Source organism: Jaculus jaculus, chromosome 7 (genome assembly GCF_020740685.1).
Source record: "Jaculus jaculus isolate mJacJac1 chromosome 7, mJacJac1.mat.Y.cur, whole genome shotgun sequence".
NCBI classification, from domain to species: Eukaryota; Metazoa; Chordata; class Mammalia; order Rodentia; family Dipodidae; genus Jaculus; species Jaculus jaculus.
The window spans coordinates 100,965,159-100,992,858 of record NC_059108.1 but is presented as its reverse complement, the minus strand read 5'-3'; the positions used below and the strand labels follow the sequence as shown (position 1 = coordinate 100,992,858).

The following is a 27,700-nucleotide window of genomic DNA, read 5'->3' as shown; positions in this document are numbered from 1 at the left end:
TAAACAATTTTTTTTGGCTATGGTAATGGCATGTTGCAGTCAGGTTTGCATTTCTGGATGAAAACACCTGACCAAGAGCTGCTTGTGGGTAAAAGATTTATTTTAGTTTACAGACTCAATGGATGCTTCATGGTGGCAGGAAAAAAATGATGGCATGAGCACAGGGTGGACCTCACCTTCTGGCTGACATCAGGTGGACAACAGCAGCAGGAGAGAGTGCTAAACACTGGCAAGAGGAAGCTGGTTCTAACATTCATAAGCCTGACTCCAACAATACACTGTCTTGAGGCCTTGAGGTGGCAGGGGGTGGGGTGGGGGTGGGGTGGGGGGGGTGGGGTTATTTCCCAAATTACCTTCAGCTGGGCATATGGCATTCATGACACCTAAAGTTTATGGGGGCCACCTGAGTCAAACCACCACATGGCATAATTGATTTGGGACTTTTGTTGTATCCTAGAGAACATTTATCTTGGCCTTAGGTGGGCAGTGACTCAGGAGCTGAGGCATTAGACACTCAGTGGTCACAAAGAGCTTCAAAGAGTCTGTTTTTTTGGGGGGTTGATGTCTTATGAGTTTCATGAATAACATTCATAATCCCCAGGAGGATGAAATATAGAATTTTGAAGTTTTTAGCATTTGACAGAAGGGAAGGACTCCTATGGGACAGGGGATAGTTTCCAGGGAGGAGAAGAATTTATCAGGTGACATTGCTTAGACATTTTTATGAAAATGGGGATTCATTTCAGGAGAGGTCTCTAGGTGGGATTCATATTGTCAGAAATCTTAAGGCTTATATAGGAAGCTTAATCTTAAAATCTTTCCTGGACAGTATAAATTTTCAGGGAAGAAACAAATAAGGAAAACTCCAGATTCTCCTTGCAGGCTTAATGTCAAGGAAAATGCTATTTATTTTCGAGTCCTGCTACCCTAAATTGCCCAGCAAATTTCTACCCCCTATCAGAAGAAAAAAAAGAAAAAAAAAAAAAAACACTTAAATGTCAAAAGAAGTAACTGGAGGAGAGTTGGAAATAAGATACAATGAGAGAAGATGGGGGATGGAGTCAATCATTTTGGAAATTTTAGCTAAATAGCAAAAGTAAGAAAGCTTATGAGAGGTTATACAGTTTATAGGAGTATTTTTAAATTTTAATGTAAGTGTGCAATAAAAATATTAATTTTGAGCATCACAGGGCCAACAAATTTTGCTGCAATGTCTCTCATCAAATAAATGTGCTAAGATTTCAGGCAATATAGCATAGCACTTAGATATTAGCCATACAGTAAAAATGTTCTTGTTTATGGTATACAAGTGGACATTTTGGGTGACTTATGTTTTCTCTTAACACCAGGTTGAACTAGCAGGAATAACAAAATTATGATGATGACAATATTAGAAAAGATATTTTAATCTATTTTCTGCCTACTCAAGGAATGATTTTCTCCCAAAGAGCATCTTTTTTGCCCCCCTAAAATATCCTTCATTTTCTTTAATTCCCACCCAAGATACTGACCTACAGTCCTTTCATTAAGGACATTCAAAACATCATAAAATTAAGCACATTTGCTTTAAACAGCTTGAATGACTAACTGTGTGGATTAACTCTGAGTAAATTTACAAAATAAATAGAGCCTTGATAGTTTCTAATTAAATAGAAACTTGACTTCCTTTTAGTATCTGGTCTGCATTCCAAAAATCAGGGGTGCTATGCTAAGCCATTCCTACAAAAGAAAGTCAAGTTTTTCTTGTTTCTGCATTGCTATTGAGCTTCCATTCAGGCCATAGACAGGCAATGGGCATGGTAAAGGCAAGTGAATCTTAGAATCACTGCAAAAAGATGAGAACAAATTTCAAGATTAAAGTATTAGGTTCTCCATCTTCCAGAAAGTTCTAACATTTTTAACTCTTTATAACATTTTATGCTAGTTTTTTTTGGAGTGGAGGTTCAAGGTAGGGTCTCAATCTCACTCAGGCTGATCTAGAATTCACTATGTAGTCTCAGAGTGCCTTTGAACTCATGGCTATCCTCCTACCTCTGCCTCCTGAGTGCTGGGATTACCCACCATGGCCAGTTCATGTTATGCTTCTTATATGTTGTGAGTAAAGTTAAAATTGAAGTTGTATATAATTTAAATAACACAGTAATTGTCTCTTAATATTGTCTACATATTTTGACATACACATTTTCAAGGTAAGAAAGTTGATAACTTAGTTCAGTAGATTATTAGTACATTGGTATAGGAAAGAGGCATGTTATCATTGGTGTAGAAAATACTGTTAGGCAGTTCTGTGATATGTTTTACTACTTTAGTGTATCTTTAGGTAGTTTCTAACATAAAAGTTAAGATTTTGCCCCTGCACTCTCAGTTTTATCCTTGTGTATTTCTGTTGCAAAGTTATATTCTGTTGCTTATCTTCTAATTATTTTGATAGAAATGTTCAGATCATTAAGAGTTTAATCTATTTGCAGTCTTTCAATGATTCTCAACTGATCTATTTCTACCATCAGTTTCCCCACCTTTTCCTGGGATATGAGTCTTTGGATAGACGTAATGGGTACTTGGCTAGATGCAAACTAGGAGCTCCAGGAATTCCCAAGCTGTGAACAGCAGTACACAAATGCCAGCTATACTCAGAGCCAGACCTCACACTCCTTTTGTTCTGCTTTGTTTGAACATAATCCTTATTAACCCTCTGAAACTGATTTTGACAAACACTGTGTCAAATATTGTAAGTGTGCTTCGATGGCAGTTTTTTGTCTTCCATCTTTCATCTGAAATGATTATCAGCTGTGCTCTGAAGCAGGTACTGTAGTCTGGTCTGAAATTCAGTCTCCTTTACATGGTGGGGTGTTTGATAGTTGATGTCCTCGACACAGTGGTGCGGCACATGGTCAGTGGTTACATGGGAATGAAGTCTTCTGGGCTCTGTACCAAATCATTTTCTTCAGTTATGTCCTTATTTTGATGCACTGCATTCCTCACCCACAAAACAATCCTCAAATCCTGTGGCTGATAGTCTCTCATGCTGTCCCATTTGCCCAATGCATCATGAGGCTATAAAACAAAACCGATGCTCACACAAGACACTTCAAACTGAAAGAAAACCTTTGATATCTGTAAAGCCAATTTTTGAAATGTCGATTTTGATTAAATTATGTGAAAATTATTGACTAAAAATAACTAGGAAACATGTTTAAGATTTGGGGACAATAAAGAGAGTGAGAAGTGGCCCAGTCCTCAACTGTTCACAGTTGCCTTGGGGAATGAGTTGCTTAATTATAAAGGTACAGATTATAAATAATATTGTTAACTCTTTTAAATCTTCACTGATATGATCTGTTTCCAACTGCTCATTCAATTGGCATCTGGTGGGACAGGAAAATAATTCATTTCTCATACAAATATTTCATTCTTGTTAGCAGCGATAAATGAATAGGAAAATCAATGCTTTATTTATCTGATTGCACTAAAAATTATTTCTACATGCATCATTTTTGGCAACGGGTTATAGACTTTTCATTTAAAATTCTACCTCAGTTACAAAAGTGATATATTTGGAGAGGCTTCCCTAATTTAGCAACTTGGATTGGTAATCAGTGGCCATTACAACCTGTGTCATTCTTCTAAACTGTGATTTTAGTGATATATAATTGGGGGTATATAATTGGGGGTACCTTTGAGAACTACAGAGCTTTCTCTGCTCTTGGTTGATTTGTAAGTCAGTTGATCTATAACTTAGTGTGTCGGATGTTCCTGGACATGCAAAACTTCAAGTGAGTCACTTTCTTTCAGGCGCTTGTCTTATGAATTTTCACAAATGAATTCCACAGACAATAAAGGGTGAAATTTAGGAAAATTTTATTATTTAGCTTAAGGAAGACAAAGAAGACAGAGCTCCTGCTATAAAGCAAGAAGGTGTTCCCATACATGGGAACGCTAACCTGGAGAGTCTGAGTGGGGTATTTTATGGGAATTTACTGGTTGGAGGCTGAGCTCACCAGTCCAGTATCCATGCATGGAGTCCAGATGCTTTCCAGGAACCTTAAGATCGTTCAGGAAAGAAAAGTAATTGCCAGGAAAGAAAATAATCCTTGTAGTCTGTAGCAATGTGGCAGCAGACTTCTTTAGGCAAAAGGAGATAAGGAAGGCTCCCTTTACAGGGACATGAACATTTTTCCCCATATAGCCTCATTGATATTTCTCATTTTAGCCACTTTTATTTTACTTTCATGGCCCTCTTAGCCCCAAATTGCCTCATGACCAGAAATCCATGAACCAACATCTGATCTTTCTTAGGTGAAAGTTGATATTACTTACTTCCAAAGAGATGCTTTATCATCAATAGTATGAGTACATTTTTATTTTTGTTTCTCCATATAAGGTTTATTTTAATGTTAAACTGTTATGTTTTATCTGCTTTATGAAGGATTTTATCAAAAAAGAAATGTATTTTATAATTTTATGTTGACAGACACAACCTCCTAGATTCCTCCCTGTGGAGGCCACAATCCTGGACTCACTCAAAGTCAGTGTTCCCTGTTTCAAACCTAAACTAAAGAAGCCATCTAGTGTCAAACAATGGATAGTTCATGGAACCATTGGCACTGTCAATAGCAAATCTGCTTTTCTGCTTCCTCTAGACAACAAAAGTAGCAAACTCTCCCTAGAATTTTGCAGTGAGTTGTCTTTGCACTGGGTTCATTCCATTCCCAAAGCATTTTTGTATATTTTGAAGGAAGAATTCATTTAAAATTTAAAATGTACTCACAACAAAACTCAAAAATAGTTGAAGAAATGTGGACCAAGTCTGCATTTAATTCACACTATGTTGAAAAAAAATAATGAATAAAGAAAGTTCTGATTATATTATAATATTTTCAAACTGGTTATCAAGAGCAAAGGCTTGTTTCATGCTAGTCTTAAATGCATGGAGCAGACTAAACAAGTGCCTTTGAGGTTCATCCATCACAGTTTATGATACATTAAGCCAAACCTAATGTTCTCAGAGGCTGGTATTAGGGGATTTTCAGTATTCAAGGTAAGAAATTGCATTTGGAGAAAGGGATTTCTCCTCTCTGTTTCAAGGAATGTCTTTAGTTCTATAGAGTCTCTTTAAAAATACTGGACCCCTGTTATACTCCAGTACTAATCTCAAATTGATGTGAAGAGTATGAAATCTTAACTGGTAGCAAGAATCAACTTTAAATTAACATTGCATGACTTTAACATTGTATAACTTTAAATTGTTCCTGTAAAAGAGTATCTTTAATTATGAATGAAGGGACTTGATTGTATTAAACTATTTTCAAAGTCCAAACACAATTTCTAATAAGCTGTTTCTCATATGTTTCTCATTATGTTTCTTATAATGGTTTTTGGGGGTGTGGGCCCATAAAGCCTAATACTATCACCTCCTATTTTTATAAACAACACACTTGACCTACTAAAAGCTAGATTGCCATCTTGGTTGTTAAATTCCCATGCCTCATTTGCTGAACTAGGTTGTGGGATTTCTGAGCATATTAAGTGAGAAAACCAAACACACACACACACACACACACACACACACACACACACACACACACTTTGTTTTCCTCAGGCCATTTCTATTCTGTGTTCATTACAAGATATGTTGTTATACAAACGACCCAAGCAAACACACAGAGATTGCTCTCCAACCGAGAGATCTGACCTAAAGCACTTGTTCCTTAACAGTGACTTGTCCCTCTTTTTCCCTTGGACTTGGTCTCCTATGGAAACTTATGATTGCCTCATGCCACTTCATTGAATTACCTGATACGGCAACCAAAAAATATCTTTGGCACTAGCACTGTTCAGTTTCTGTAGGTTTATTCTTGAAAATGTATTTAACTGTATTGCTATCAAAATGCTGTAATTATATTTGATATTTCATCTTACTAATTTATTTTTACTTTAGATTACACACATGATTTTTTAATGCGCATAGAAGTCTGTAACTTATAAAATGAATTTTAAGTTCATATATCTTACCAGTGTTAAGTTGATCAATTTAAACATGTTTTATACGACCAATTTGAAATACTTTTAATGTTAATATCAGGTTACTGTATTATAATGCAGAACAGGGAGTAATAGCTACATGGTAAGTAAATGCTAACTACATAGGCATCTAAGTGTTTTGCTATGTGTGTTTAGGGAAAACTATTTTTTTTTAATTATTTTTTTAAATTTATTTGAGAGCAACAGACACACAGTGAAAGACAGATAGAGGGAGAGAGAGAGAATGGGCAAGCCAGGGCTTCCAGCCTCTGCAAACGAACTCCAGACGCGTGCACCCCCTTGTGCATCGGGCTAACGTGGGACCTGGGGAACCGAGCCTCGAACGGGGGTTCTTAGGCTTCACAGGCAAGCGCTTAACTGCTAAGCCATCTCTCCAGCCCAAGGGAAAAATATTTTATAATGAAAATTAATCTTAAAAGTATCCAGTATTACCTCTTTTTTCTTTAGTATGAAGTTACTTAATACATTAATATGTAAGATTGATTTATTTTCAAAATTATGGTATCTGTATAAACATTCTATTTGTTTATCATTTTCATTAGAAGCAGGTTAAGAATACTCGTAGGATTATGAGTTACAGTGCTAAAATATAAATATTATTGACATTATATTTTAGGTCTCTTTTAAAAATATATTTGATTTATTTATTTGAAAGCAAAGAGATGCAGACACATGACAGAGTGGGAGAGAGAGAGAGGGAGAGATAGAGAATATGGACGATCCATGACCTCTAGCTACTACAAACTAACTCCAGATGTGTATGCCACCTTGTGTGGCTTACATGGGTAGTGGAGAATTGAATTCAGGTTATTTGGCTTTGCAGGCAAGCACCTTAACCACTGACCCATCTCTCCAGTCCAGGATATATTTTTATTTTTTTTAATATTTATTTTTTTCTTTTTATTTATTTGAGAGAGGCAGAGAGAGACAGAGGCAGATATATAGAGAGGATGGGCCCACTAGGGCCTCCAGCCACCACAAACAAACTCAAGATTGCATATGCTACCTTGTGCATCTGGATTATGTGGATACTGGACAATCAAGCCTCAAACCAGGATCCTCAGGCTTCATAGCCAAGCACTCAACTGCTAAGCCATCTCTCCAGCCCCCTAGATCTATTTTAGTGGAAAAGCTTTCAGTTTTTCGCCATTTAGTAATATGTTTGCTGTAGGCTTGTCATAAATAGCCTTTATTATATTGAGATATGTTCCTTCTATTCCCAGTCTCTGTAGGCCTTTTATCATGAAGGGATGTTGGATTATTGTCATACACTTTCTCTGCGTCTAATGAGATGATCATGTGATTTTTGTCTTTCAATCAATTTATATAATCCATTACATTTATGGATTTGTGTATATTGAACCATCCCTGCATCTCTGGGATAAAGCCTACTTGGTCAGGGTGAGATCTTTCTGATATAATATTGTATTCTGTTTGCCAATATTTTGTTGAGAATTTTTGCATTTATGTTCATGAGGGAGATTGGTCTGTAATTTTCTTTTTTTGTTCTATCTTTGCCTGGTTTTGGTATCAGGGTGATGCTGGCTTCATGGAAGGAGTTTGGTAGAATTCCTTTATTTTCTTTGTTAGGATTATTCCAAGGTACTTTATTTATTTATTTTGATGCAGTTGTGAATGGGAATGATTCTCTGATGTCATCCTTTCTGGTACAAAGCCTAATTGGTCTGTTAAAATTCAGCAATTATTCAATCTGGGCATGGGCATTTTTAGTTGGGAGATTTTTGATAACTGTTCAGATCTCCTTGCTTGTTATAGGTCTATTTAAGTGATTAATCTCATCTTGATTTAATTTAGGTAGGTCATATAAATCAAGGAAATCATCCATTTCTTTCTGATTTTCATACTTTGTGGAGTATATGTTTTTATAGTAGGTCCCTATGATTTTTTGAATTTCTCTGTCATCTGTTGTGGTGTTACCTTTCTCATCTCTAATTTTATTAATTTGTGTCTCTTCTCTCTTTCTTTTGGTCAGATTTGCTAAGGGATTATTAATCTTGTTTATCCTTTCAAAGAAACAACTCTTGCTTCATTGATTCATTGGATTGTTTTTTTGTGTTTTTGTTTGTCTGTTTCTTTGTTTGTTTCTACTTCATTAATTTCTGCCATGATCTTTATTATTTCTTCCTGCCTACTAATATTTGGTTTGCCTTGTTCTTCTTTTTCCAAGGCTTTAAGATGAATCATTAGGCCATTTACTAATTTCTAATTTATTTTTTATATATTTTATTTTACTTTTTATCTGTTCACAATTTTTATTAACATTTTCCATGATTATAAAAAAATATCCCATGGTAATACCCTCCCCTCCTCCCACTTTCCCCTTTGAAATTCCATTCTCCATCATATTACCTCACCATCTCAGTCATTCTACTTACATATATACAATACCAACCTATTAAGTAACCTCCTCCCTTCCTTTCTCTTCCATTTATATCTCTTTTTTAAATTACTGGCCTCTGCTACTGAGTTTTTTCCTTCTCATGCAGAAGCCCAATCATCTATAGCTAAGATCCACATATGAGGGAGAACATGTGGTGCTTGGCTTTCTGGGCCTGGGTGACCTCACTTAGTATAATCCTTTCCAAATCAATCCATTTTTCTGCAAATTTCATAACTTCATTTTTCTTTACCACTGAGTAGAAATCCATTGTATAAATGTGCCATGTATTCATTATCCACTCATCAGTTGAGAGGCATCTAGGCTGGTTCCATTTCCCAGCTATTATAAATTGAGTAGCAATAAACATTATTTCCTTGGTTAAGTTTATTCTAAGGTACTTTATTTATTTATTTCTTTATTTTTTTGGTGCAATTGTGAGTGGGAGTGATTCTCTGGTTTCATCCTCTGTGTGTTTGTTGTTAGCATATGTGAAGGCTACTGATTTCTGTGTATTTATTTTGTATCCTGCTACAAGGCTGTAGATTTTTATCAGCTCTAACAGTTTGCTGGTAGAGTCTTTTGGGTCCTTTATATATAGAATCATGTCATCTGCAAATAATGATAACTTGATCTCTTCCTTTCCAATTTGTACTCCTTTTATGTGTGTCTCTTGCTTCTATGGCTAAGACTTCCAGTACTATATTAAATTAAAGTGGGGACAGTGTACACCCTTGTCTTGTTCCTGATTTTAGTAGAAAAGCTTTCAGTTTTTCCCCATTTAGCAATATGTTTGCTGTAGGCTTGTCATAAATAGCCTTTATTATATTGAGATATGTTCCTTCTATTCCCAGTCTCTGTAGGACTTTTATCATGAAGGGATGTTGGATTATTGTCGTACACTTTCTCTGCATCTAATGAGATGATCATGTGATTTTTGTCTTTCAATCGATTTATATAATCCATTACATTTATGGATTTGCGTATATTGAACCATCCCTGCATCTCTGGGATAAAGCCTACTTGGTTAGGGTGAATGATCTTTCTGATATATTCTTGTATTCTGTTTGCCAACATTTTGTTGAGAATTTTTGCATTTATGTTCATGAGGGAGATTGGTCTATAATTTTCATTTTTGTTCTATCTTTGCTGGTTTTGGAATCAGGGTGATGCTGATTTCATAGAAGGAGTTTGGTAGAATACCTTCCTTTTCTATTTCCTTGAAAAGCTTAAGAAGCAATGGTGTTAGCTTTACCTTGAAGGTCTGGTAAAATTCAGCAGTAAATCCATCTGGGCCTGGGTTGTTTTTTAATTGGGGGATTATTGATAACTGTTTGGATGTTTTTCTTATTATAGGTCTATTTATGTACTAATCTCATCTTGATTTAATTTATGTGGGTCATATAATTCAAGGAAATTATACATTTCTTTCAGATTTTCATACATTTTGGAGTATATTCTTTTATAGTATGTCCCTGTGGTTTTTTGAATTTCTCTGAAATCTGTTGTGATGTTTCCTTTTTCATCTCTATTTTTATTAATTTGTGTCTCTTCTCTTTCTTTTGTTCAGATTTTCTAAGGATTTATCAATCTTGTTTATCCTTTCAAAGAACCAACTCTTTGTTTCATTGATTATTTGGATTTTTTTAGTTTCTATTTCATTAATTTCTGCCCTAATCTTTATTATTTCTTCCTGTCTGCTGATTTTGGGTTTGCCTTATTCTTCTTTTTCTAAGGCTTTAAGGGGAAGCATTAGGTTGTTTGCTTGAGACCTCTCTAATTTCTTAATATAGGCACTTAAAGCTATAAATTTACCTCTTAGGACTGCCTTCAATGTGTCCCAGAGATTTTGGTATGTTGTGTTCTTATTAGCATTTGACTCTATAAATTTTTTGATTTCCTTCTTGATTTCTTCATTGACCCATTCATCATTTAGTAGTGTATTGTTGAATTTCCATGATTTTGTGTATGCTCTATAGCCTTTCTTGCTATTGATTTGTAGTTTGATTCCATTGTGGTCAGATAGAATGGTAGGAATTATTTCAATGTTCTTGTATTTATTAAGATTTGTTTTGTGTCCTAATGTGTGGTCTATTTTAGAGAATGTTCCATGTGCTGCCAAAAGGAATGTATATTCTGCAGTATTTGGATGAAATGTCCTCTAGCTATCTGTTAGGTCCATTCCTTTATGACCTCATTTAGTCCAGATAACTCTCTGTTTATTTTTTCACATGATGACCTGTCAATTGATGAGAGTGGGGTGTTGAAGTCACCCATTACCACTATGTTTGGTGTTACCTGTGCCCTTAGTTCTAATAGTGTTTGTTTGATGAATTTGGGAGCCCCCATGTTAGGTACATATATGTTTAGGATTGTAATGTCCTCCTGTTTGAGTGTGCCTTTAATCAATATAAAGTGACCTTCCTTATGTTTCTTAACTAATGTTGGACTGAAGTCTACCTTGTCAGTTATTAGGATAGCAATCCCTGCTTGTTTTCTACTTCCATTTGCTTGTAATTCCGTTTTCCAACCTTTCACCCTAAGATAGTGTCCATCCTTTGTAGAAAGGTTGGTTTCTTGGAGGCAACAAATTGAAGGAACTTGCTTTTTAACCCAGTCTGTGAACCTTTGTCTTTTGGTTGGGGCATTGAACCCATTGATATCAAGAGATAATATTGAAAGGTGTGTTTTCATTTTTGTCATTTTTTTTGTAGTTCGTCCAGGTTTACCTTTTCTGTCTTATGTTAACTAGTATTTGAGTAGTGTTTGTTCCTTATATGTGTTTTTTTTTTTTTTTTTCAGCATGGAGGATTCTTTCAAGTATTTTATGTAGAGCTGGTTTTGTCTTCAAATACTCCTGTAGCTTGCTTTTGTCATGGAATGTCCTTATTTCTCTTTCTATTTGAATGGATAACTTTGCAGAATAAAGTAACCTTGGTTCACAGTTGTTATCTTTCAAGACTTGGAATATATCTCTCCACGCCCTTCTGGCTTTTAAAGTTTATGTTGAGTAATCTGCTGTAATCCTGATAGGCTTGCCTTTGTAAATAACTTGAATTTTCTCTCTGACTACTTTCAATATTTTTTCTTTTGTTTGTGTGTTTGGTAGTTTGGGGGAAGTTTGCTTCCATGATTTTGTTGAAGATGCCTACTATGCCTTTGGAATGAAATTCTTCTCCTTCTACTATGCCCTGAATTCTTATGTTTGATCTTTTGATAGTGTCTTGAGTATCTTGAAATTCCCAGTCATACTTTTCTATAAGTTTGTCTTTCTTTTTGTTGGACTGTAATAGATGTGCCACCTGGTCTTCTACCTTAGATATTCTGTCCTCTCCTTCATCCATTCTACTGGTGAGATTTTCTACAGAGTTTTTTTTTTTTTTTTTTTTTTTTTAATTTCATTAACTGTGTTCTTCATTGCTAGTAATTCTGACTTCTTTTTCTTTATTATTTCTATTTCCTTATTTATGTCTAGTATTGACCTCTTTATTTCGTTAAATTAGTGTCCTGTGTTTTCTGGGATTCATTTGATTTCCTCTTTGACTTCTTTGAGCATATTTATAATTATTCTTTTGAAATATTTCTCAGGCATTTTCTCTAACTAATTCTCACTGGAGGTCATTTCTGATGCATTTACACTTTTTGGTTGATATATATTGTCTTGATTTTTGGTGTTTCTTGTGTTATAATGTATATAATTTTGCATCCTGGGTTATTTAACAATTGGATTTTCTAGTTTGCTGTGTATTATTACATGTATCAAACAATCTGATGTCATATAAATTCAGGGTAGGAGTTTAAGGCATTAGGTGTGGCTCTCAAGACTCTCAGAGTATCTATAAAAGTGATCCTAGGTGTTTGGTTTGCCTGCTATGAGAGTATTCAAGTAGTCTGAGTGGAACAAAATACAGGCAGATTCTAAAATTTAGCTAAACAATGTACTCTTTCAAGGAAAAACAGCTCAGAGTATTTATCCAAGAGTAGGTATTATGACAACCAGATCATCTAACTGTCCCTTAGGATGTGTGATGCCTCACCCACACCCTTAATCCTTACAACAAGGAGGTTAAGAGTTCTGATCTGTTGAGGGTTCCAAATCAGCTTGTGACCAGGTGAGACCCTTCTCTGGTGTAATCCCAGTTACCTCTGCTCTTGCTTATGTCCCACTGTCAGTGCAAGTTGGCTTGGCTGGGTCCCTGGACTGCTCTGTTAGCTGGAGCTGGGCACTGGTGGTAGGGGAGGGGAGGCTGTGGAAGCTGCTCTAGTTCTCTTGCTGTTCCATGTGTTCTTCTCCCTTGTGATCTGCTCCTCAGTTGTTCACTGCTTCTCTCCCTTCCCATTTCTTGAGTTTGCAGAGAGCTCCAATGTGAGTGGAAGCTCCCCTCACCTTGCTTTTCCTGCAGCTCAAGCCAAGCCTGGTGGCTTTCTGGCACATCATGGCCACTGCCGCGGTAGGTAGACCTTCTGGAGTTGCTTCTGCTGGCCTGTGTGGGGTCTGGATGCTCTGGATTTCTCCTACTTCTCCACTGATTGCCATTTCAATTTCCTATACACCTCACTTTTTAGTAAAAGTGTGTATTTTGCTGAGATTTTTTTTTTTTTTTTTGCCTTTTTCCCCCAGCCTCTTGGTGTGGTACCTATGCTGCCATCTTAACTGGAAGTCCTAGATCTATTTTGAAAAGAAAAGAATAGCTTATCATTCTAAGTTGCTTTTTTTGTAATAGAATTATAATAGACTAGGACCAGATGTGTTCAATGTTATGTACCAAGTATGATAGCCAGATATGGACATTTTGATATAACTTAAGATACTGAGTTCATACTTCAGTGTCTATAAAAATATGAATCTATGACTCTAGGTAGCACAGCACCACAATGCATCATAATTTTATCCTATAGTAACCAACTCAGAATATTGTTCAGTGTAAAAACTATTCAAGAATTGTGTCTAGTATGAAATAATGTAACAAATAACAGTATTAAAATATTATGTAAGAATTTATATTCTGGTGTTTTTATTGCTCTTGGAACAGTGCATTTTCTAAGTAATAATTTGTGAATTTATTTTCTCTGACTCAGGCTTTCTCAAACACGTAAAATATTCATACATATATAGTTTGTGGTTCCTCTAGATACAAATATTATTTATTTATTGTAAATAAATTATAAATTATAAACTTTGAATAAATGAATTTCCTTTTTAACATTTTGTTCATCACAAATGGTTAGGGCCAAATCTAGTATGTAGTCTTGAGAAGTTTCCCTACATACATGACTTGAATAAAGCAAGAGATTCAAATGTTGTTTTTCACACTCTTTTATTATTTTTTTTAAAACAGAAACAAGAAAGTAAAAAAAAAAATGTTGGAGAACGAAGAGCAACAAAACATAGAAGGAGTTTGTCACAAGATTGGGAAACTTTCATTGCTAGTTCATTCTACTCATGCTTGCCAAATTCCATGGTTGTCCTTGGTCTTTCTTGGACTAATAAAAATCTGATTAAATTTGGGAGATAAGGTGTGGCAGTGCATTCCTTTAATCCTAGCAGTAATTTAGCCAACTGGCCTCTGGTATATGCAGGTCCACTAAAGTCACATAGATTTTGATAGTTTCGTTGTAGATACAGGTTTAATGGTAAAGGTGAGTGGTGAATATTATATTCTGATATGTGTTTTCCACTGTTTTTGCTACATTTCATCTTATATAAGTCTAGTGGTATTAAGCTAAAGAAAAATTCAGACACCACTGGGAAAAATATGTGTGTATAAGAGAATCAGCTGTAAAAACAAAGAAAAATATATTCCATAGGACAATTCTAATGTCAATCTAAGATAAGCCCTTAGGAAGCCTATAAATCCCTCCCCATCATTGCTGCTGATTCAGCTTGGGACTCAGCGCTGACTTAGACACAGGGAGCATTGCTGTTAGGATTCAAGTGCAGTAGGCACTCTAAGCCACCAGTGGGAGGAGGACTTTCTTCATTTGCATGAGAGAGCCTGAATGCAGATTAACTGGAAACATCTGTTCATGGTAGAATGATAAAGTTCATAGCAAAAATATTTGACATTATTTTCAGTTCTGGTTATTTCTATATCTGAATATACTTTATAACTATAAACCCACTCACTTCTTATTGAACTAGTTTTAATTGGAATGCATATTCACCCTATGACTTTATGTTACAGATTTCACAATTGGTCAAAAATTCAATGATAATAGTACTTAACTATAGTATGGCATATTAAAATTCAATTATAAATAGACAAAGAGCCAGGCATGGTGGTGCATGCCTTTAATCCCAGCACTCGGGAGGCAGAGATAGGAGGATTGCCATGAGTTCGAGGCCACCCTGAGACTACATAGTGAATTCCAGGTCAGCCTCAGCTAGAGTGAGACTCTACTTTGAAAAACCAAAAATAAAAATAAAAATAAATAAATAAATAAATAGACAAAGAATAGTTTTAATATAATTGTAAAACTTCATCTGATACATAGCAAAGCACTGTTGACAGGCTAAGTGATTTAGTGAATGAGATTATTTCTGGCATATCTAAGTAATATTTATTGGTCTGTATGCTACTTAGAAAAAACAAAGAAACATGGTACATTTTATTTTGTTTTCTGCTTTACACTATTTCTTCCCAGAGATGATTTTACCTAGACAGTGAATGAATCCCTAAAATCATGAAAGTAACATTAACTCCTGGAATTTTTATGTTTTAGCATTAAAAAAAGGCCGCTTTTGGATCACTCCTGATCCATATCACAAAGATGACAACATCCAGATTGGGCGTGAGGTGAAAATATCTTGCCAAGTAGAAGCTGTTCCTTCTGAGGAGTTAACATTTAGCTGGTTTAAAAATGGTCGTCCATTAAGAAGTTCTGAGCGGATGGTTATTACTCAGACTGATCCTGATATCTCTCCTGGCACAACAAACTTGGATATCATTGATTTAAAATTCACGGATTTTGGGACATACACATGTGTGGCCTCTCTGAAGGGAGGAGGAATCTCTGATATCAGTATTGATGTTAACATTTCAAGCAGCACAGGTAAGAAGCCCGTGTATGATGTGAAGATGAAGTTCATGTTCAGAATCACTTCTTTGAGTTTGGCCAAATAGTCTTCATCAAGCTAAGAACACTTTGGTTGTTAATTTCTTTTAGTGAACACCTGTCTTTAGACATAATTATTTTTATTTTTGTTTATAAGAGATTTTATGTAAATTGTATAAAATATTAAAAATGTTGGTAAGAGAGATGCAAGCTTCTACATTATATAATATATTCTTATTGAGCACAGTCTATATAAAGCTTCAAATCATATTCATAAAGTTAAATAACAAATGACTAAAGTTGAGACAATTTTTAGAAATATTATGTAAACAGAAACTATTTATTATTAAGAAGTTAATCTTTTGAAGAAATCTAGGAGTATTTAAGTAAATGTTATATAAGAAGTACATCTTCCATTAATGATTAAGCTATTCAGGTTGTCATCAGGTATGGATCATCGATGAACCTTTGGTATTATCTCTTCATAATGTAAATAGATAAATTCTAAATTATAATCATTTAAAGGTAAACATGAAAATAAGTTATACTTCTTCTGTGCATTAAGGTGCAACCATAGATGAGGAAAATTGTAGTGGTTTGTCATGGATAACATATTAGGTTAACTCTCAAGAAGATATAAAGTCTTGTGATTTGTTGAATATAGAGAGAATTCCAGAGTAGCTATATGTGCTTTGACAATTTGTTACCAGACTGAGTTTTAATCTAAGATTTTTGTACAAAACTAAGAGAATAACATGTTTGGAAAACATAGAGGCCAAGTGCAAGAGACCAGCTATTTTGATGGATGCCTCACAGCTGACTCTTATCTTTCCAGCTAGACATCATTTTGACTCTTGTGCATTTGTATTCACAGGTCACTTACTGCCTTCTCAATGCACACTTGATTGGTTTTACTCCTTAAGGAACAGAAGTCCACATGTCAGGCTACCAAAATTTGCTTGCTTTTTACAAATATGTTTTCTACAGGATATTTACTTTGATTTTTCATAATTAATAGAAAGAGTAATGAAATTAGTGATGAATGAGAGTAGGGTGACGGAAGGACCTATGTTTTGACATTAGTCATTTTCCAGATTACAAAATCCCCCTTTGATCTATCTGATCTCTCAAAATTTGAGCTAGCATACACTCCTGGATTCATTTAGGATACTGATGGAAAGTTGTTGATAAATGTTCACTGACTGTCTACATCATCATTGTTGGTGAAATTGTACTAAGTGACATCCACATAAATCATTTCCTGTAATGATTTATTATTATTTATTACTATTTAAGGACAATTCCAGGTATATGTCTTTATTTTTCGAAGTGAACTTCAGAATTGTTCTAACCATATGCAGCAACTCATTTCTCTGCTTTTATTCACGTTTCCTCCTATATCTTCCCTCCCTCCCTCTCCCCCTCTCCCCTCTATCTCTCTCCTCTCTAACTCTTGTATATTAGTTATGTTTCCCTTTTTAAAACCAACCAAACACACATACACACAGACCAAAGAATCAATGCTATTGTCTGAATGAATTCATTTGATGGGTATTTGGTTCATATGCTATACTATTTGAAAAGGAATCAAGAATCTAATGAAGAAAGGAGCATTCTAAGATTAACCTGCTTATTCAAAAATTCAAATTTACTAAACCTTTAAAAAGAAAATTCAGAATGTTAAGATAATACACCTTATTCAAAAAGGGTCTCTTATGAGTTAGGCGTGGTGGCACACACCTTTAATCCCAGCACTTGGGAGACAGAGGTAGGAGGATCTCAGTGAGTTTAAGGCCACCTTGAGGCTACATAGTGAATTCCAGGTCAGCCTGGGCCGGAGTGAGACCCTACCTGGAAAATCCAAAAACAAACAAACAAAAAAAAAAAAGGGTCTCTTAGTAATAAAATATCAGTTGTAATAATTTAATTATTTTAACTCTTTTTAATATGTTTGGTTACTAAGTTATCTATGTGAGATATAAAAGACATGTATTAAGGCTTCCAAACCCTGCTCCATGAGATGACCCTTCTACCACAGACAAATTTAGTTCCTCCCTAGAGTAGATATTTTATGAAGTCTGAGGCTTTCTATTGTATTCTGTTGTAGTTAACATCTTGGACAATGCATGGTACAAAGTTATTAAAAATATGAGTAGTTTATAAAAACTTGATCTGTTTGTGAACCCAGAGTTATATTTTTATGTTCTCTCATTCTACCTCTATAATAGACATGTCCTATTCTTTTTGCTTCTTTTTAATTTTTCTCCTAAAAATGTTATCTGTTGCATAATCTATGTTACCATATAATGTTTTATCATTCTTAGGACAGAGGTAGATTCATAAATTTGTATATCCACTAAATATAAAAATGTATCCCCTTTGCTAAAAGAATTGTTAACAGCTCACAATAGCAAAATAAGAATATTAAGCCAAATTTAGGTCCCATTTTATCTGGCCACATAGGTGCTATGCTCATGAGACTGATCTAGCAAGAAATCATATGAGAAAAGGAGTAGCAAAGATTGTACTTAACCTAATGGATGTACCATTGTCTTCATATCTAAACTGGTTTTGATGTTCCACTTTGACCTCAGGGCAACAGAATTTAAGTGCCAAGTGAAGTTACACATATCTGAGGTGTTAATGATTCAACACATACCTTTGAAATGAGTATTTTCTCCATATCCTAGAAAACTGCACAAAAAACAGGGCATAAATACAAAAATAGATGTGGTACAAGCTAGAGTTTGAACAAAGAATTAATAAGCTATAACGTGAAAGAAAGTCTCACTTTATATTAATACTCTATATAACTATAGAGACTATAGAAGAAATTTATACCAATTGGTTGGCTGACTCAAAGAAAATGACGCAATTATTAAGATGTAAATGTATAGGCCTGAGGATGTAATTGGGATAAAACAATTATTGGCATGTTCAAGATCCTTGATTTGGTCCCCAGTACCATGAAAAGGAGTTATGAGGATACCCCATAGGATATAGATTTTCTCAGCCACAGTTATTTTAGGGAAATGAGCATTGACCCAATAAATGGTCAATTATTTTGTTATGTAGTAAATATTTTCATGATATTAAGTACTAGCTGTTTTATTTCTCATACAAATACCTTACATTTAATCTCATTTGTTTGTGTTTTAAGAGACATATGCCTTACTTATAATATGAGGATATGTTGCTATAGAACATGTTTGTCTGATATAGAAAACCACTTATTTATGTATTATGCCATAGTCAACACTTGTCAGATGATTTTTAACAATGAAATATAGAGCATTACAGAAATGCAAATACTAGTTAATAGAATTATTAATATTTTCACAAGATAATAATCGGGGCTCTAGATTTAGTTCTGTTGGTAAAATGCCTGTCATGGAAGCATGAGGAATAGAGATGGATCCCCAGACTCCCCATGAAAGAATGCAGCCATTGAGCCATAGTGATGCACATTTGTAATCCTAGTGCTGAGAGGGAGAAGCAGGCAAATCCTGCAGACCAATTGCGTAGCCAAGCTAGTTTACTTGGCCAGTTCCAGGCCAATGAGAGACCCTGTCTCAAAAAAGCTGGATGGGCCAAGCATAGTAGTGCATGTCTTTAATCCCAGCACCTGGGAGGCAGAAGTGGGAGGATTGCTGTGAGTTCAAGGCCACCCTGAGATTACATAGTGAACTCCAGGTCAGTCTGTGCTAGAGTGAGACTCTATCTCAAAAAACATGTTGGATTGTGTTTTTGAAGAACACCTGAGATTGTTCTGTGGTTTCCACATACACACTAATGTATGTACCCACACACAAATGTAGATGAACACGCACACCTCCACACAAACCTACACATATATACACAAGCACCAATAAAAAATACCCTGGATAGACTACATGTATCTGAGTTTTTACTCATGAATTGGATGGAATACTGAACACAACATATGTGATGATAATTTATGCCTTCTTTACAAATTTGTTCAATATTGAAACATATTACTCTCTAAGTCTATAATCATGTATATAGTCTTTGTTGTGATCATTTATTGTTCTTGCTTTTAATTTAAGTTTATATTTCTTTCCACCCGTTACTGAGTACTTTATACACTGGGCTCTCTGTTACATGGTGATGTCACTCATGGCCTTTGATCTGGGGTAGTTTACTCTCTTATGTTGTTACAATACAAGCAGGAAAGTGCTGTGCTCAAAGTTTGTATAGATTGTGATGATTTCTACAATGTAGATCAAGAACAGTTGGAGCTGATACAGGCAGCGGTGATGTGGGAAGGACAGAAGAATATGATGATGAAGACAGTTTCAGGAATACTCAAATGATTCTTTATTTCTAGTTTTTCTATAAGACTAATATTAATATAAGAAGATCATGTTTGTTTCTTTTGCTTTTATAATGTTTATGGATGATACTATAATGTTTATAATGTTTAGACTGGTCTACTGGTGGCTTAAAACAGTGGAAGAATTATTTTAAATGTCTATATTAAGAATTTCAATAAGTATAACTTTAAATGTTGAAATTCAGTTTTAAAGATGAAAATCCTTCACATACCTGCTGAATAATGCATGTAGTTTGGCCTAATATATTGGTAACAACAGTTGCAGTTTTGGAATATTGCCACATGGCTGTTCATTTGCATGAATATAATTGTTATGATAGATTTTGAATTTTCAGGTTTTTCTCAAAAGCCCTATGGCTTTTTCATGATAAATTCTTTGAGTGTTCAATTAGACTGCATGAATTCCCTTGCATGACTCAATAAACTTGTGTGTTTACAGTAAACTCAGAAACATGTGCATCTGGTCTTGAAAATCTAAGTAGTGAGATGTAATCTGTGGAATTCATGGTGAGACATCTGGTAGGCAAATAAAGCAGAAGACTCTGAAAAGTATCTTAGGATTTGTTTTCCTCTTGTTAGAGTACAAAGAGGTTTTATATAGCATGAAGTGGAGCAAGATTTAGAGGATTAAACAAGAGATTGAAATATCACTGTGCAAGCATAGTCATAAAGAACTAGAAACATGCTTCAACATTTTGTCTTTGCTGTTTGCTACCTGTCTTGCCACTATACTTATGGCAGCCAGCAAGTATCTGCACAGCCATTCATATCTGAAACACACAGTTCTTAGTAACGTATGACTACGTTGCTAAATGAGTGAGAATTTGTAGTGTGCATGAAGGCAAAGAAAAACATGATTAAATCCATTTAATGGAATCTGCTCCCATGCCTTGTTCTATTTCAAGAGGAAAAGAAACTTGGGAAATTTTGCTGATGAAAACTGCATTGCTATAAAATGGCTACAGTGAAGGGTAGGTTGTTTTATGTAAACTGAAGTTCTTAATGTAAATCTAATGTGAAATGATGCTTTGATCAGAAGAAACTTCCATACGGTCAAGTCTCATGGAAGCAGTACCTGAACGACTGGCCAGAGAAAAATTTATTTCTTTTCTTGAATCCAAAATTGTAAAAGTTAATCAATGAACTATGAATTAATGATAGGGTCCATGGGTAGAAATATTTTAGTGAAGGGATAGATAGTAATTTTCAGCATCTCAGACCATATGGTTCTGTCACACCTCTTCTACTTTACTGTGATAATGGGTTGCTTTTTACCCCTGATAAATAGATATAGCTATGTTGCAATAAATCTTTATTTACAAAAACAGGAAAAAAAAAAGGCATATTTTGTCCAGGGGACATAGTATGTTGGCCTCTAAACTATGCTGGAAATATTTATTGAGAAATAACATAACTTAAAAGTAGGCTTTATGGGAAATTAAGTTAAATTTACCTGAAATAATCATCTGTCTATAGAAACATTTTTTAAAGATTGAGGCAAAAATCTCAATTTTTCATTATGTTTCATTCAAATACATATTTTTCAGAAGTTTTTACTGTTAAGGAACTGAGAATCCCTCTAGTAGGTTGTGTATCATTCATAAAAATTTAGGAAGAGAATTAGAAGCTTGGAGACAAATTTATTAGTACTTGAGATTAAAAAAAAAAAAACAGGGTAGGAAAGCCATAAATCCAGACAGCTTTTTGGAGGACAGAGATAGGTTACAGTAAGAAAAAAAGTAACTTCTTTTGAGTTAGGATCCAGGAAGCCAAGAGGCTCAGCAAGGGACATCGGCAAGTAGCTGCACGGTGCACATGGTGCACAGTCTTCAGAGAAGCAGTGAGAAACTTCAGTATTGGAAAGCATGGGTAGGATTCTGATGAGGTTCCAAAGAAGAGATGTAAAACAGATAAAGAAAAGTCACACTTTTTGAAAATTGGGCAGGCTTGGCAATGCAGATCTGTGAGCAGCCGCATGGAGGGAGGCATTTCAGTGACATTAAGTACCTTACCTCATTAAGGGGATAAATATTCCTTTTGCCTTTTCAACATGTCTGTAGGTGAGGGCTGGTCTATTGGCTGGGTAATCACAGGTTCAGTTAGATTAATCCTTAAGCGAGGAGATCTTAATCTTATGTTCTGAGTAGTTCAGAATGTCATGCTTCCACCCAGAATCAGAGGTAAAACTCAAATCTCTTTTGAGCAGAAAGAAATAGGTAGCTTTCATTCAACAAAGCACTGATACCTCCACCCTCCTCCTCAGTTTACCAGGCAGACTGGATGAGTTCAAAGCTGATCATCTTCAATGGCCTCCAAGATGCTGACACCTGTCTAGCTACTTCACATTGTTGGATGGATCACTGTCTGCTGCAGTGGCCCAAAGGGTACAATTGTGTTACAGATGACCTGAGATAATTTTATAATTGCTCCAGTATCATTCCTAACATCATTGTTTTTTTTTTTTGCTGCTGTCCGTATGCTATTTGTGAACGCTTCTCTCTCTCTCTCTCTTATGCTGAAAAGGCATAATAGATAACAACATTATGAAAGCAAGCAAACAAAAAAAACCCCACAAATAAACAAATAAGCTCTGAATTCCAGTGTCTCCCGACTATGAAATCAAATTCATCTTTTCTGAGTGGCTGACTGGCCATTTCCCATAAAATTGATATCATGAATATTAAAATTCCTTTTAAAACCTTAATAAATGACTTGCATTTATTGATAGGAATGGTATAACTGTCTTTCCATATGGGACAGGAAGAAGCATAGTCTTTTGTAAAGCATGACAAGCCCCCTAAAAACAATGGGTCATCTTTTCTATAGTCCTTCTCATTTTCTTTCTTGTAGGCTTTCTTCTCTACCTGTCCACCTTCCACTGAGAGTAGAATTAAACATGCCCAACCAGATGTCTATATTGTGCTAGTGTTGGAGTGTTAAGAAACTGTGTTGCTCAGTGATTTCCCAGGGAGACACTGAACTACAACATACTGTTCTCTTGGGTTTGTGCCTTTGTTTGAGTATGTGCATAGCCAGCACTTTAGCACATTCTGTTCTAAGCATGCTCATAGAAGAAGTAATTCTTTACATTTGTCATTTTAGTAAAAGATAGCATTAGTGTCAGCCTAAATTATATAGACATGGTTACATAAATCCATATTTAAGGATATGAGTTCATCAAGAACATTTTACTGTTAACATTCTTTATTTGAAAATGGGTTTTGTGCTTTAAGTGGGTTTTATTAAAATTTGAAAGGTCTTCATTAAAATTTCAAATGCTTTCAAGAACTATTAAATATTAATGGAATTGTTACCTCTGCTAACTTACATTAGTCTTGCATTGTTTAGTGTCTATTGCAGTTTCCACAAAAGAATTGCATAAAACTACCAATATAGAGTACCTAGATGACCTTCCAGAAAAATCTATCTTTGAATAGATATTACACTTGCTTGAAATGAATGTTTAAAATAACCAAAAATATAACAAAAATAGAAAATTCCCGACAGACTTCAATTTCTCACTTAAATAACGTGGAGGTGTGAATTTTCACATCAAATGTTTGACTCACACCATGTTGATTCTGAGTCAGTCAGCATTGATGCAATATGTGCAGCTATTGTCCCATTTCCTATGCTCTTAACACAACCCTTAAGTAGTCAAGAAGGCTTTGAATGTTTTAAGGTAGAAACACTTTCAGAAGTCTTACTGCCATGTTAAAAAGTGCTAAATGATTGAAGGAGGCATTGCTAAAACATCACAAAGTATATGTGAGTTGTAGCAGGCAGAAAGAATTTAGGAAAACCTAATGAAGTTTCTGGAGTTTTCTTAATAAAGGTAAGAAACCTACCACAAAAATAGCCATAGTATGCACAGCTGAGACCATTAGTATTTCCCCATTTGCTTTGTGTGACCTTCCCTACCATCCTTAAAGAAACAATTTCCAGAAGAACATTCGGTATCAGAAATTCAAAATGAGGACTAAAAGCTAGTAGATAATGTCAAGTGCTTCACAGTGGTAAGTCAAGTGTGTCACCCACAACTGTTTAGTGAATTCATGAACCTGCCCATTCACTTACAACTTCTAACCAATAACTAACCATTTAAAGAAGGTGGACATAAGGAGAAATAAAAATACATAGATTGGATTCATTATTGTGCATATTCCAGTAAGACTACACTTGATTAACTTTAACACCAGACATAGTACTTGTTTAATCTCAGGTAAAGCCTTCTGCATGATGCCTTCAGTCAATATAGTACCTCTTCCTCAGCACTAAGGGCTGTGTAAGGACTTACCCTAGGCCCAGGAAGTTGTATTCATGTATACATTTGATGATAAAAGTAAGCTCTTAAATGAAATGATTACATTTTGAAGGAGTGAGAAACAGTGAAAAAGCAAAAATAAAGGGAGATTAGTAAGAACAGAAAAAAGAACAAAAGAGTCAGGAGAGAATATCAGAGGAGGGATCAGATGATCAGAGTTTAAATTTGGTCTTGTGACATAAAGAGTATCTATTCCAAGAATTCTTTAAAAAGAATTATTTATTTACTTGCAAGCAGAGAGAGATAGAGAGAAAAGAGACAGAGAGAGTATGGGCACACCAAGGTCTCTAAACATTGAAAAAGAACTCCAGACACATGTGAGCCTTGTGAATCTGGCTTACATGGGTCCTGGGGAATCAAATTTGGGTCCTTTGACTTCACATGCAGTCTCCTTAAGCGCTAAGCCATCTCTCCAGCCCCCAAGACTTTTTTTTTTTGCATCTTTAAAACAGGTCACAGATACCATTATAGGCACTCACAGGAAGTAACAATTGTATTAATGCTCCTTTCAATGGTATTTACTGGAGTGAGAATAAATACTTTAAACATTTTTAGTTGTAAATTATTTTGCTACCATATATATATATATATGTTTGTGTGTGTGTGTGCACACGCACATATGTGTGTGTGTATGTGCATATGTATGTGGATGTATATCTGTGTGTAAATATGCATATATGTACACACACACACACACACACACACACACACACACACACACACATATATATTTTCCAGGTAGAGTCCCACTCTAATACAAGCTGACCTGGAATTCATTTTGTAGTCCCAGGCTGGCCTTGAGCTCATGGTGATCTTTCTACCTCTGCCTCCTGAGTGCTGGTAAATGTGTGTAACACCACACCAGGCTATACTAATATTTGCGACTTATTTTTGAAAAATAAACATTTTTATTGATTTACTTGCAAGTAGAGATAGACTGAGCTAGCTAGCTAGATAGATGATAGGCAAATGAATTTCAGATGTATATGTCACTTTGTGCTTCTGGCTTTATGTGGGTGCTATGTAATTGAACCTAGCCTGTAGGCTTTGAAAACAAGCAAGAGTATGAATGTAAAGATTGGCTAGCTACATTAAATTAGTTATATATTTTTGTAATAATTTAACATATAATTATATTTGTAGGTTATAATTTGGTTATAAAATTCAAACTATATAATTATGGAAGTGATAGTGGATCTGTACTTTCCCTGCAGTTATCATCTTAAAGTAATCTGCTTTACAAGCTATAATCTCCCTTGTTGTATTCAATAGTTGATGATACATGATCAAACCTGACTATGCTTCCTCTGCCCTCCTCCCTTTTCTAGTGTGAGCAATGGAGGCATAGGAGCTGCATGAATTTGAAATAGCTAAATATAGTTTATCTAATATATTGGAGACTGACAAATCCACAATTTGCATGTACATTTATAGCAGCTAGGAACACTTTAGGCAGTTTAAAAAAGACTTACGACAAACATCTTAATGAACAGATGAAGTGTCAATGTCTCCCTTAGGTTGATCTTAAATAGTGGCACATGAATTAGGGTTATTATTTTAAAGCTATAATGTCTGGGTTAACCCTGGTGTTTTGACTGGAAAAGAAGACAAGTTTGGGATGTGGTATTATTTTCCCTATGGTAGCAGACAGCTTCAGGTTTGCTGAGATGAACTTCCAGACCAGGCACAGTTATGGAGGAAGGGATATTTATTGAAGCTTACAGATCCAGGGGAAGTTCCATAATGGTAGAAGAAGCTGGTCTGCCTTCACAGGTTCAAGCAGAGAGAGAGAAGCACAAGTCTAAAAGTGAAAAGCCACCCAGCGTAGCACACTTCAGAAACTCCAGCTAGGCACACATTGCATGTCTTTTGATTGAAATCTCAAACCCACCACCACACCTTAAGATCTGTTCAGTGATACCCCCTCCATCCAAGTGGCTGCAGATGCAAACTACAAACTAGTAAAACACTGAATATATTGGGGCTATCTATTCAAACTAGTACACCTACTTAGGCAGTATTTCCACTCCACAGTTTTACCTGCAGATGTGATGCTGCTTTGTTATCACAAAGCAACTGCAAGAACAACAAATAAAAATAGCCACAGTGACTGCCATGACAGACTGTTTGATCACAATTTTGACTGGTCAACAGCAAAATTTCTACATCCTCAAGCATCAGATAGAACAGATTTACTATTGATGTTTTGAGATAAAGTCTCATTCTATGGGCCAAGCTAGCTGAGAACTCATCTTGTAGCCAAGTGTGGTGGTTTGATTCAGGTGTCCCCCATAAACTTAGATGTTCAGAATGCTAAGTTTCCAACTGATAAATATTTGGGAATTAATGCCTCTTAGAGGCAGTTCATCATTGGGGGCAGGTTTATAGGTATCATAGCCAGTTTCCCCTTGCCAGTGTTTGGCACACTCTTCTGATGTTATTGACCATCTTATGTTGGCCAAGTGGTGATGTCCTTCCTCTGCTCATACCATCATTTTCCCCTACCTTCATGGAGCTTTCCTTAGAGTCTGTAAGCCAAAATAAACCTTTTTTCCCACAAGTTGCTCTTGGTCAGGTGATTTCTACCAGCAATGCAAACTTGACTGCAACACTAAGGCTGACATCAAACTCACAATCTCTTCACCCAGCTAAATATTGGAATGACAGTATGAGTCACCAGGCCTAGCCAAATAAAAATATATATTTTTTAAATATACTTTTATTTTTCTGTGATGCTAAAGGTTGAACCAAAAGCTTTTCTCATGATAGGTAAGTACTCACTAACTGAGTACCTCTGCTAGAGATTTAACATCTATGAAATGTCTTAAAGTTTCACTTTGCAGTTGCCAAATTCTGAAGCCAAAGGTATTTATTTCAAGTGTTCCAAAGTAGAAACTAGAAATATGATCAATATGAATGTTTCCACCTTTAAATTTACTTCCCAATAAATGTATTTTAATGTCTAAGGCAATTTGATATTTTCTACAATTGTGAGATTATTAGTATGAAAGGATTTTTATATGATGATGATGGGATATTGATGTTCTAAATGCATAAATAGGGTATTATTGGAGCCAATATCTGTGTTTCCATTTTATAATATACATAAAATGATTCCTTTTTAAAACAAATATGTCTCACAAATCCATATAGCACCATTATAGAAGGGCCATGCTAATCTCTGCATCATTCCATTTTTAGTGTATGTGCTGTAAACATAATGACTTCCAAATGTCTTACTTATTCACATGGTCTTCAAACATAATTGTAAACATAATGACTTCCAAATGTCTTACTTATTCACATGGTCTTCAAACATTGGAGACACTTGTAAATCACATAATAGATTTTGTTTTCTGGAGAAGCAATAGAGTCCCCTGCCCCATAACTTGGGTAATTTGTTCACTTTATAGCTATAACTTCATTTTGCTTTAAATCTCACAGTACCGTTTTTAACTCAGGATACATGGATATCCCTTTCCTATCTCTACTGATTTTGATACTGATTCACATTCCTTCAACAAAG

General features: G+C 35.2%; 1 protein-coding gene across 1 annotated transcript in view; it reads left to right on the top strand.

Moving 5' to 3' along the window:
- The window catches only part of Mdga2 (MAM domain containing glycosylphosphatidylinositol anchor 2), a 954,594-nt gene that overhangs the window by 738,444 nt on the left and 188,450 nt on the right, over positions 1-27,700 (top strand). Inside the window, exon 7 of the mRNA XM_004649150.3 lies at positions 15,164-15,493. Within this exon, the coding sequence (XP_004649207.2) occupies positions 15,164-15,493 (330 nt within the window). The remainder of the gene's footprint in view (positions 1-15,163; positions 15,494-27,700) is intronic.